Here is an 11231-nt window from a genome sequence, read left to right on the forward strand (position 1 = left end):
TTGTCGGTGAACTGCTAGGGTTGCATCTACACTTCCAGGGCGGCAATCCGTGGCAGGCGCTTTTCCACCGCTTGGCAGGTGCCATGCGCAGGATCCAGATGGGTATACTCCCATTTTGGGGTCAGAAGCTGGTAGCGGGTTGTATTCTCGTTCGAAATTTGGATAAAAGTTGTACTCGCCAAATGCAACTCTGTATTTGGCGCCCAAATAGTGTTGGGAAGTGCTGTCAGCACAGTGCTGTGAAGCATCCATTGCAAGGGTGTCGAAAAGGGGTCAGACAATTCTAAAATTTTAAAATCTATTATTTAAAATATTAACTATTTTTATATTAAGGTAAATAGAAGCCGTCCATCCAAAGTTTTCAGCTAAATACATATATAAAATGAATTTTTTGTAATATATTTTGTATAATAACTTATAATCCCTTCGAACTTTTTTCTTCCACTCCCTTGAATGTTAAATTTAAACTATACAACACACAGATAACCACAAAATTCGAATTATTAATTTTTTATAAAAATATAAAATTCTATTGTAAAAAGAATAAATAAATATTATTTTATTTAATATTCCATCTACGGCGTACATACATACATACATAATTCGGTGTAACCGCCGCCCCTTTGATGTTTGTATGTCAATGTGTAATTATTGAATAAATGATTTCTGTTGAGGCCAACAAAGTCAAATCACACAATCTTTCTCGGTAGCCGTTGTTTTATTTTGACTGTGCAAACGAATTCCGCCTATGATGCCATGATGATGGCTCCGCCTCTTCCCCCAATGATTCATTCATGGTTGCCCACTCTGTATCTCTACTCATCTCCGGCGGTCCAAGCAACCACCGCCGCCGGCACTCGGCACTGGCACCACCGAACGCTAACCCACCGCACCACCACCCACCACCCAGCGCACGGAGCACGGCACACCACCACCCACCACAAGTGCTCAGTGCAGCGAAATGCATGACGCAGATGGCAAAGGAAGGTATCTGGGAACGAACGAGTTTGGGTTGGCTGCTGGCCATTCGGGGGTTTTCTAGCCAAAGTGGCGGGTTTTCTAAGGACTAATCTGCCCAAAGGAACAATTGTAATGTGAGCAGTAAGCTAGAAGGGATGACTTGGCATAGTTAAAGTAATGAAATATACTATTAAAAATATATAATATTAATATAAAATATATTACATACAAAATACCCATTTATGTATGTAAGTACCTACTTACATCACCAACACAATCGATAGATTGCCATATCTGATGGGGTTTTGGGTGGGTGACTGGGGGACTGGGACGCGTATAAGCCTATTTGGGGCATTTCAGATGCAGCATTGCAGTGGCAGCGGCTGTCCTCCCCCATCCTTCAGCCAGCCGCCGGAAGAATGTCCACTCACACGTCACGGCTGTGGTGCTCTGCGCAATTAAGGCACCGCCGAGGACCCGGACCCACTGGCGATGACACCACGGCGCTGCTGCTAGGTCAGGTGATATTGGAAATCGAAGACAATGGGGCTGCTTAAATTCATTTTAATAATTGCGTGTAAACCGCCCGTTGACGCAGGTGAAACGCAGGCGAGAGCAGGTGAGCCGGGCCAGTACAGGTACCTGGTCGAGTCGCGTCCACATGGACGGCCCGGCACTCGTGTGGAAACATTAGCACATGCCGGGAAAACGAGACCCGACTGCGAAAGTGTCCAATGCGACGGCGATGACGATCGTCTGTGTTAGCTAGCGCTAGAGATCAAGAATCCAGAGAGTCAAGCAGCCAAGCGAATCGCCCATCTAGCAACAGTCTGACAATCACTCTAATCGAGTCGTAAACCTGTTCATGTTGTTCCACCCAGCCATCTTGTTAGGTACCTAAGCGCTAGAAGGGACGGCCTATGGTGGCTATTCCTATGCGCTACAATTGAATTTGTATCTGAACGGTGAGCTGCGCTACTCTTCGTGCCTGGCTTACCACACTTTCGATGATATCATATCGAAATAAAGCTGTCAAAAGAACAGAAACTTCCCATTTTGCAAAGCCTAACAACCCGATTAGAGATCTATTAAGCTGAGAGAGCAAAAAACTTAATCGCCGTAAATACAAGCTGATGTGTGTGTTTTAGATACACATGCTAGCTTGAGCGTCTGGCTATCGATTGTTTGCATTGAGATTTGTTCGCACCTTTATGCTACAGCAAATTAATGACGCAACAACGTGTAAGTGCACTGGGAGAAATTCCTGGGGCAGGTCAGGAACGGCATCGGTCGGGGTAGAATCCCTTGCGTTAGTTTTGAGTTCGAATGGGCCATTAAATTTCCGAATCGACAGATGTTTGGGTTCCGGGAAGCAGGACCACCGTCCATCCATTTCTGCCTGCTCGAGAACCTTCCTTATCGCAGTGGCCTACCCGGCGGTTGCCTGGATTCGAAACCGTTGCCTAACCTTGAAGTAACTACGGTCGCAGTTACCGATAACTCGAGAAATTGGCACAGGTTGTCCTCAGGAATCTAGATACCATTGTTCAACACCGAGAGCTGGTCCCACAAGCCCGATGAGCACGACGATTCGTATCGCGAGAGACCCAACATTCTTGGGCCAGCGAGCGCCAAGCCACTCGAACGGATACTGAGAGTTCGGCGGGCGGAAAGTGAGAAGACAGCCAGAGAAGAACGGAAGGCCCATGGAAGCACAGCGAAATGGAGACGCAAATCGGCTTATCAGGCAGCGATGTTCAGGCAAAAAGTCATCGCTGCTGCTCAAATATGTGATAACTGAGTGGACGACGGCCCACGATTACAGGTGTTTACGTCCACCACGCCGCCTCGGTTGGGATGCCGCGGAACAGGTTCGCCGGTTTTAATTAGCGATCCGCCTGTCGACTGTCGTCCGCTCGCTCTGTCGTCGACCGTATTATTCAGATTACCAGCTATATAGCCTAGGCATTCGTATTTGCCATTGCTTTCGCACGAAAATAGCTGAAAGCGAGAGAGGCTGACCAATCGAAACTCGACTGTTGGATACCCGGTAAACCGGCGGCTGTTAGTTATTACCCTTTCGTCGATAGGCTACGGGAAATAGCACCAAGAACCTTAGGGCTTCCGGTCGAATTCCTCTAGTATTGCTTCATGGGTTGTTATTCCGCTCGTTAATGTGCACATTTTGAATGAACTTGAAGATCAACCTCGCGGTGATTGTCCCACTGATAACACAGATTTAAAGAGAAGAGCCAGTACACCTCGAGCACGTTGGCTACCAGGTGATATGGGCGATATGTTATAGCCTACTCGGCAGTTCCAGTTCCCCATATATTGGGCGATTCCTCCTGAACCCTGTTCCTGTTCGTGCGGCGAACGAAGCCATCACCATCAAATGGTCGAACCACAAGTGCGGGATCAACAGAAAGATTGGCACACGAAAAAAGAGTCAAGGGTGGACCCAGTTCGAAGAGTGATGGGTATTGGCATTTAAGTCTAAGTATTTGGTGGGGCCATTGGAACTTCAGGAAGTTTAATTAATATTTCTGAAACCAACTGATTTCGAAAACTAACCCTTAAATGTTTTCGAAACATATGGGGTTGAACATTGCTGCTTTCCTGCTCTTTCTCAAAAATAATTTTCTAGTTCTAAGACGCATAATCCCGGAATAGAGCGCTATCCCCGATAGCGTGCATTTAAATCGTTAGAATCTCAAAAATAGCTGCCCGCTTTCCTGGGCCGCGAAAATCACCTGCTTCCCCACACGTTACCAATCAATTGACCCCAATCCGCGACGACATTGCGTCCCACGCTGGTCCACTCTATAAATACGAATACCGTGCTGAGTACAACACACAGCGCACACATCTGCATCTGCGGCAACAATGCTGCAACACTTCTTCCCATCGGCAACATCCACATCCACATCCACTGTTCTGCTCCGTTCTGTTCTGTTCCACCGACGAACGGTCAGAACGCCACAGAGTGACTGCACCACACACACCACACACCACCATCGCCGCTACCAACCCCCAGACCCCGCCCCCAGGCCCACGAGCGCACCACTGGCGCGCGCAATTTTCAAATTTACCGCCAAACGCGCCCACAACCGTACTCACGGAACCCAAGCAGATTTTGTATGGAATTAATCAGGAAACCCACTCAACTTGTCATTTGCGGATCTCGTTTTGATCGCAGCGCCTCGGGAAAAAGCCCAAAATTAAGCGGATACTACCAGCTATAGCCTCGATCGGTCTCTGAACCGATCCGAACAAAAGTATTCGAGTTATAGGCGAAAATGTGTGCAACCGATTTGGCGCAAGAAGAAGCAAGCGGCAATTTCTAGCCATCGAACGGACGGCAAGCTCAGTCTTGTACGAACCGTCGACGGGAGCACATATCGGTGGTTAGCAAACCAAAGGCAAACGGATATTCCATACATCAGTGAGGCCTACGAGTAAATCCTTTAGCCTACCGTAGCGCCGCCTGATATATGGCACCTCCTAAAGCTATATTATATAGATACTATATTATCAGAAAATCACCGCAAAATAATATTCCAAAAAATCCAACGCTCGCTCTGCTCTGGGCTGTTGTTGTTGTCTTATCGACTGCGGCTGTACAAATGCCGCGGCGATTTTTTGAGTGTATTGTATGGGCCAATGGCGTGGGAGAGAGAGCGAGAGAGCGTCCTAACGATTTCGGGGAGAGCGAAAAAGAGAGCAGCGAGAGCGCCAAAAGAAAGTTACTCTCTCCGCGAGCGGCAGTGCTTAAATAGACGGCCCGCAGCTGAATCGCATTCAGTGTGTTTGTGTGCTTCGTTCGGTGCGGTTCTCTCTGTCTCTCTCTCGCCTTCCCCGAGTATTTTGCGCTGGTTTTTTGTCAACAACAAGACAATCCACAAAACCAAACCGAATTGTTCTCTATATAACGCAGAAACTAAATAGTTCCGGAAAACCTCAAAGAAACCCATTCAAATATGTCGGCTGCTACGGAACAACAGAACAACGGCGATGTGGCCGTGGAGAAGGTGGCGGCGGATGATGTGTCTGCTGTCAAGGACGATCTCAAGGCGAAGGCGGCCGCTGAGGATAAGGCCGCTCCTGCCGATGCCGCCGGCGACGCGGCCGACAACGGCACGTCAAAGGACGGCGAGGATGCCGCCGATGCCGCCGTTGCTGCCCCCGCAAAGGAATCCGTGAAAGGCACCAAGAGGCCAGCAGAAGTGAGTACTGATCTATGTGACTAGCTGCTAGTTGTTTACGCGGTAAAACCAAAAGGAGGCCCCTCTAATGATTCACTCCAAGCCAATATGCGAGTAACACTTCTTGATCGGGGAAAAATTCTAGAAATAGATATACACACGTTTTTCGGAGCAGCGCACTCTCCCAGTGGCTTACATATGCCCCCAAAAGAGAGAGCGTATAGCTGCTCGGTTGTGCGTTTGTGTTGTTTACGATTAACCAAGATGATTGCGGGTCCGGCAATCAAAGATTATTGTTGTTAGGTTCAAATCGAGGTTAGGAGGGCCGCCGTGACTATATAGACGGGGAGTACAGTTAGCCAGGGCCTTTTCTTTGTGGGGTGGGTAATGTGTTTTTAATAAACCCATAGGTCATTAGCATTGACGTGTCCGCTGAACAGCATTACCCAGCAATAGATACATTGTGGCATTACGGCTATAACTCATACGCTTGGCCTTATTTATCAGTCGCTGTGGCTACGGGAATTGCAAATGCAAACGCAAACGCAATTCAGCGCGATGCCAATGCACTCTCTCAATGAAAACAGACATTGCCGGCCGGTAAATTACTCATGTCATGTTTGGCCACTTTATTTTTGGTTAGTATCGCCAAGAGCACGCGGTATTCGAACAAGTTTTGGGGGGCCTGAAGCAGTCGCATTCCATAATCGAGTAGCACATTTCTTGATAAAAATAAAATAGTTCGGCCAGTAAGGCAGATAAATTGGCAAATCAAGCGCTTTTCTCAGACTCAAACTCGAAATAAAAATGTACAGTTTAACGGGAGCGTTCTCTCGCTCTCGCTCTCTTCTTCTCCCCGGAGAAAGATAGATACAAATAGAGAGCGCGGCTAACTCTCTCCCTCGTAATTTGTATACACACCGTTTTGTCTGTTTGCGTATGTGCTTACATTTATCTTTCACTTTTTTTTCTGCTCTGCTTTATGCGTATTTATTTTAGTACATAAAACAAGACGGCTAAACAGGGTGTCGCAAAAGTTAGTTGGGTTTCTTCGAGATTCAATTGAAAAATGGTCATCATCCCATAAATGAATCAGTTGAGATACGTTTGGGACGGATAATTCTTAGTGGTACAGTAACGAATTGTATACATTTCAGAAATAGTTTTGAAAATTATTCGTTGGTTTCCATTTCTTTCGATTCCAAACAACAGATTAACTGTTGTCCCTATAAATGTGAGGTCTGTAACTTAATCAAGATACATTGATTACCCATTTATTACACCAGTATCGGTGTAATGATAGGCTTAGTCCTTGCCAATGCTGATACACCCTGTTCGTCTTAATCCTCTATTGGCCTTTTCTCGAGTTCTGGGTCTCGTGACTTATGCTGTAAGCGAAGTGAAAGAAGGGGGCGATGGGTGGCCATTAATTTTGCACATTTTTCCACAGTCCGATTGTTTTTCGCTTCTTCCGCTTTGTAACAGTCTGGTAAATAGGGCCCTTGTGTTGCGGCTTCTCTTCGACTTGGGAACGTGACCGTCTATATACTGCCATAAACCATATACCATTATGTGTATCTTGTTGTTGGTTGGTCAGCGGCAAAAGTTAAACCCACGCATGTTGTTGTTTTGCGCCTTTTTTCGCTGCCGACGTCGCTGCAGCAGCTGTCGTTCGGATGGCTGTGAGTGAGAGCGAGAGATTCATTCATGCAGTTCAGGTACAGTTTACAGTGCTTCGGATTCAGATACTCTCTCTCGTGCTCTCTCGCCCGCTCTCTGTTTTACAGGGCACGCTTCGTTTCGTATCTCACGGATGCGGATACATATGTCGCTGCCGGCGTCGCTGCTTATTGTTTTTTTTTCCTTCCCCCCTTATGTAGTAAATATGTCGCCTTGTACATACGGAGCACAGATGTAACACGGCTGCACTTGTAATCCGCTCTCTCTCTCTCTCGCAACGTCTCTCTTTGCCGCAGCGAATTACATTGGCGCGCGCATTTTTCAAATGTTTTTTTACGGCGAAAATAACGATTTTCGTCGCTGCTTGTTTTGTGTGCTGAAAATATACATTTTATGACTATGTACACACGCACAGGAAGTTGAGAGGGGTATTGGATGCCCTTGATCAAGGAGATGTGTGGGTTTGAGTTGGGCGCGTAGGACCATTTCGCTCGGTAATTCTCCCTAATATCCTTTAGTTTGTTTCTCGGATTAATATAAAAAATGCATAATTAATAGTGACGGGCCCTAATTTCTGTTCAATAATCTTGCTTATAATGGAATAAATCATCACCTGAACAAGAACCAAAGGAACTCTACTAACTTCTCTCTCCTATTTCGCTTCCAGGCCAAATCCGCAGAATCAAAGAAGGCCAAGAAGGCCGCGGCCGCCGATGGAGATTCCGATGAGGAAGAGGCTCTGGAGGAAATCATCGAGGGCGACAGTGAAATCGAGAGCGACGAGTACGACATCCCCTACGATGGTGAGGAGGATGACATTGAATGTGATGGTGAGTTCACGGAAGCACTTCCCTTTTCCACATGAATCTAATCCCCGGATTTTCCCTTTCCCTTCCCTGCGCAGATGATGATGATGATAATGATGACGGTTCCGGCTCGGACGATCAGGCGTAATAATAATGTAGTCAAAAATACAAACAAAAACAAACAAAAATTTAAATTAATAATAAATAAAAGTTACAAGCAAAAACAAAACAAAAAAATATAATAATAAACCAAGAAGCAGAAAATAAACCACAACAAGGAGAAAATGAGGAGGAGGAGAAAAAACCACAAAAAAATCGCAAAAGTATATAATTTTTATGTTTAAGAAATAATTTTTTATTTCTTACCTTATTTTAATTGTATTTTATGTGTACTTTTTTTATAAAAAACTACAAAACAAACAAAAATTGTAATTGAAGGCATTTTCGTATAAACGCAACCTATACGGAATCCAACAAAAAGTAAACATCCCCACTATATACAAGAACAAAACAAAACCAAAATCTTTCTTTCCTTTATCTTATAAGTCCTAATTTAAACGCCCAGTTGATGCGTAAACCAAGATATACAAAGATTTCAAATGTAGCGTAAACGAAGCCCGTGAATTAAACACAGATACACCACACTCACACACACACGATATTCAAATTCATTATTAAATTAGACGTTACATTTGTGAATGAATGATCGATCGAAAGAAGCAAAAATACAAAAGTGAACATTTGAAAATGAACATGAAAAGAAAACAGCAAATGCAATTAAATACAAAACAAATAAAACATAAAAATTGTATTTAAATAAATCGCAAAAATCATTGAAACCCCATACTCGACAAGCATTCAATGACACTCAAGTTTTAGCTATGGTTTCAAAAATTTCGCGCCCACTGTGGCCACAGTCACCCGAATTTCCCAAACCCAAGGCACTGGGACTACTTGGTCTTCGCTTTTGGGGCAAATTAAAAAAAACGAAAGGAAAACATCGGGAAGTTTGAGTTCTAACCTTCTGTTTCGTTTCAGCATTTAACTATAAACTATGACTAATCTTAAGTACTTATGTCAGTATTAAAGCGAGGGGTTTATTATTCTGTTGATAAGTTGTGCGAGCGAGTCGTTGATAAGCCTAATTCATTTGTAAATTGTAAAAACCAACTCGAGAATCGAATAACGAGCAAGAAAATAAACTTTTAATGTTACATGTATCTATTAGTAAGGGCATCCAAACTATTTATACACACAACACCCCGTACGACGAGTTCTCAATATAAACATATAACGACTGATATTTCAAAACGAATCGTGCCCAGCTGGTCAATCGCGGCACTCGACACCGAATCCACCCGACCACCACCATCCTCGAATCTAACCGATTTGTCCCGGAAAGACAGCCACATACACACACAATCCACCCACTGACCCAGATCCAAACTCCAAGAGGCTTAAAGCTGGTAATGCCAACCAGCAACTGAATAATTGAGTGCAATTAAACCAATATGCCCAAGATAAATCAGCCGATTTGATACTGATAAACAATAGCGATACCACAGACAATGTTAAAGAACTATGCATTTTTGTAAATACCAATTACTCATGTATCTGCTCAGTGCGAGAATTACATCTAGTAGCGCGAACGGGCAGAAAGATAGAACCACGAATCGAAAACGAGAATATGAAACAATTTTGAACGATGAAATAAATTATTGTAATTACGTAAAAGCGAAAACCGTACGTACATACCACCCATTTGGCATCTGTTCGATGCCAATAAAAGTTTGTTTCAATTGCTTCTGGCCATTTTGGGTGGGGCAATCACCTCGCTTTCGTGTTCCAGGGGTAGTAGTTCTTATCCAGGAGCATGTATGTAGGTACATAATTCATAGATTGGCCGCCCCTACATTACTCCGATCCATCCCTTCCATATCCCGGCCTGTTTGCATTCGGGGGTTGACAAGCTGGTTCCCACAATCCTCCCTATGAAAGAAATCATATACTAAGGGATGATGGAAAAATTCAATTGGAAACTTCCTTTGATTACGTACCTTTTTCGGATTGAAAATCGATTAGCTTAGCCACATGCCTATTAAAAAAAGGAATGAGGAAATTCCAGTCTCTTCGTTGGAAAAATTAAGTTGAACTACTTTATATTTCAATTCAAATCTAAGCGCCAAAACTTCAACTTCTAAAAGCTTAGGAGCTTTTAAGCTAATATCAAGAAGTACTAATCACTAGCTTCATAAACCATTTCTTTGATTTAAATCAACTTTTATTGAAATTAATCTCCATATCATTTAGTATCAAATTTAAGAATAAACGCCTAAAAATGTACCTTTTAATTAAAATACAACTTTAATTTGATGCTATTGCACGAGTCATGATGATGCCGAGCACCTGGTGACCTTCAGTATGCACAGTTGCTCGCCAGGAATGCGTCGCTCCATGAACTTAACAGCCCGGAACTGGAGGCCCTCTAAGTATTTGATAATTTCCTCCGGCTTGTTCTCCCGCAGCAGGAGTAGGTAGAGCACGCCTCGAGGCGAAATAATGTCATCCAGCTGCTTGAGTAGAATGTCCGTGACGCGTCGCCCGTTCTGTCCACCCGCCCAGGAGAACACCAGATTGCGATCCGTTGAAGATTCGCTGGGCGAATCGAACTGTTGCGTCTGCAGCTCCTCGTCACTGGTAACCACATAGGGCGGGTTGAAGAGCAGCACGTCCACGGATCGCGGGCGCAGTGCATCCGCTAGGCTGCAGCGAATGCTATCCAAGCGAGCGCCATTCCGAGTCGCAGTTCTCCGGGTGGCATTGCAGGCTTTGGGATTGATATCCGTGGCTAGGCACATCGAAAAGCCAGCCAGTTTCTTGGCCAGCGCCGTGATGATCACTCCCGATCCGGAGCCCATTTCCACGCAGAGACGCGGCTGCAGCCGGTCCAGGTACTCCAGATCCTTTTCCAGGGCGTCCAACAGCAGGAACGAGTCCTCCGCTGGCTCGTAAACGTGCTCGAAGTCCTCCGGGCTCAAGTGGTCGGTGTAGGGCGTCTCCATGACGAACAGTATTTGGATTTAGGATATGTTGGTGCTGAGCGCGGAATCGAGAAGCGCCTGTCGCCGCCGCTGCTCCTTCTCTATCAGCTTGTGCAGACCCGTCAGCCGCTCCTGGCTGGTCACCAACACGTTGCTTATGACCGTCACCTTGTGTTTGACGTTCAGCAGCTCCTTCACCTTGTCCGCGAACTCGGGTATTTGACTCTGCGCCTTTTCGATGTCCCTCAGCTGGGCGGCCAGTGCGTCCAGTTGGCCACGCAGCTCCGCCTGCAGCTGGATGGTGGAGGCCACGCGCTCGTCCAACCGCTCGATCGTCGGCTTGAAGAGATTGGTGATGCCCTCGGCGAGGATGTCGCGCGTGGGATTCGTGCAAAAGTTCTCCGTGTTCTCCTCCAAGGAAGTTACGGTGCTGTCCGAATCCATTGCAGAATTCTGATCAGAAAACTAATTAGAGACGTTGTTGCGAGCAACCAATGTTATCGATGTATCGAGTATATAGGGGTGGCAAGTATTTGGAT

At 45.4% G+C, this 11231-nt stretch overlaps 4 protein-coding genes across 5 annotated transcripts; 1 reads left to right on the forward strand and 3 right to left on the reverse strand.

The window, feature by feature from the left end:
• Positions 1-2: 2 nt before the first annotated feature.
• On the reverse strand, positions 3-2901 carry LOC117136089. The gene is made up of 2 exons (XM_033296769.1): positions 2502-2901; positions 3-298 (listed from the first exon to the last, which is right to left on the reverse strand). The coding sequence occupies exons 1-2, from the start codon at positions 2572-2574 to the stop codon at positions 27-29; spliced, it is 345 nt and encodes a 114-aa protein (XP_033152660.1). The 5' UTR covers positions 2575-2901; the 3' UTR covers positions 3-26.
• A 1366-nt stretch (positions 2902-4267) lies between these two features.
• LOC117136073 (bacchus) lies at positions 4268-8871 on the forward strand. 2 transcript variants are annotated; one of them, XM_033296741.1, is made up of 4 exons: positions 4268-4367; positions 4898-5186; positions 7513-7675; positions 7750-8871. In XM_033296741.1, the coding sequence occupies exons 2-4, from the start codon at positions 4941-4943 to the stop codon at positions 7797-7799; spliced, it is 459 nt and encodes a 152-aa protein (XP_033152632.1). In that variant the 5' UTR covers positions 4268-4367; positions 4898-4940; the 3' UTR covers positions 7800-8871. The 2 variants fall into 2 exon arrangements, with proteins under 2 accessions (XP_033152632.1, XP_033152621.1); XM_033296730.1 differs by lacking the exon at positions 4268-4367 and having other exon boundaries at positions 4761-5186.
• Positions 8872-9976: 1105 nt separating this feature from the next.
• LOC117136065 (methyltransferase N6AMT1) lies at positions 9977-10730 on the reverse strand. The gene has a single exon (XM_033296718.1). It carries the CDS (start codon positions 10711-10713, stop codon positions 10039-10041), a length of 675 nt encoding a protein of 224 aa, XP_033152609.1. The 5' UTR covers positions 10714-10730; the 3' UTR covers positions 9977-10038.
• LOC117136081 (SNAPIN protein homolog) lies at positions 10717-11171 on the reverse strand. Its single transcript, XM_033296755.1, has one exon. It carries the CDS (start codon positions 11134-11136, stop codon positions 10732-10734), a length of 405 nt encoding a protein of 134 aa, XP_033152646.1. The 5' UTR covers positions 11137-11171; the 3' UTR covers positions 10717-10731.
• Between the last annotated feature and the right edge of the window lie 60 nt (positions 11172-11231).

Source organism: Drosophila mauritiana, chromosome 2L (genome assembly GCF_004382145.1).
Source record: "Drosophila mauritiana strain mau12 chromosome 2L, ASM438214v1, whole genome shotgun sequence".
Lineage (NCBI taxonomy): Eukaryota > Metazoa > Arthropoda > Insecta > Diptera > Drosophilidae > Drosophila > Drosophila mauritiana.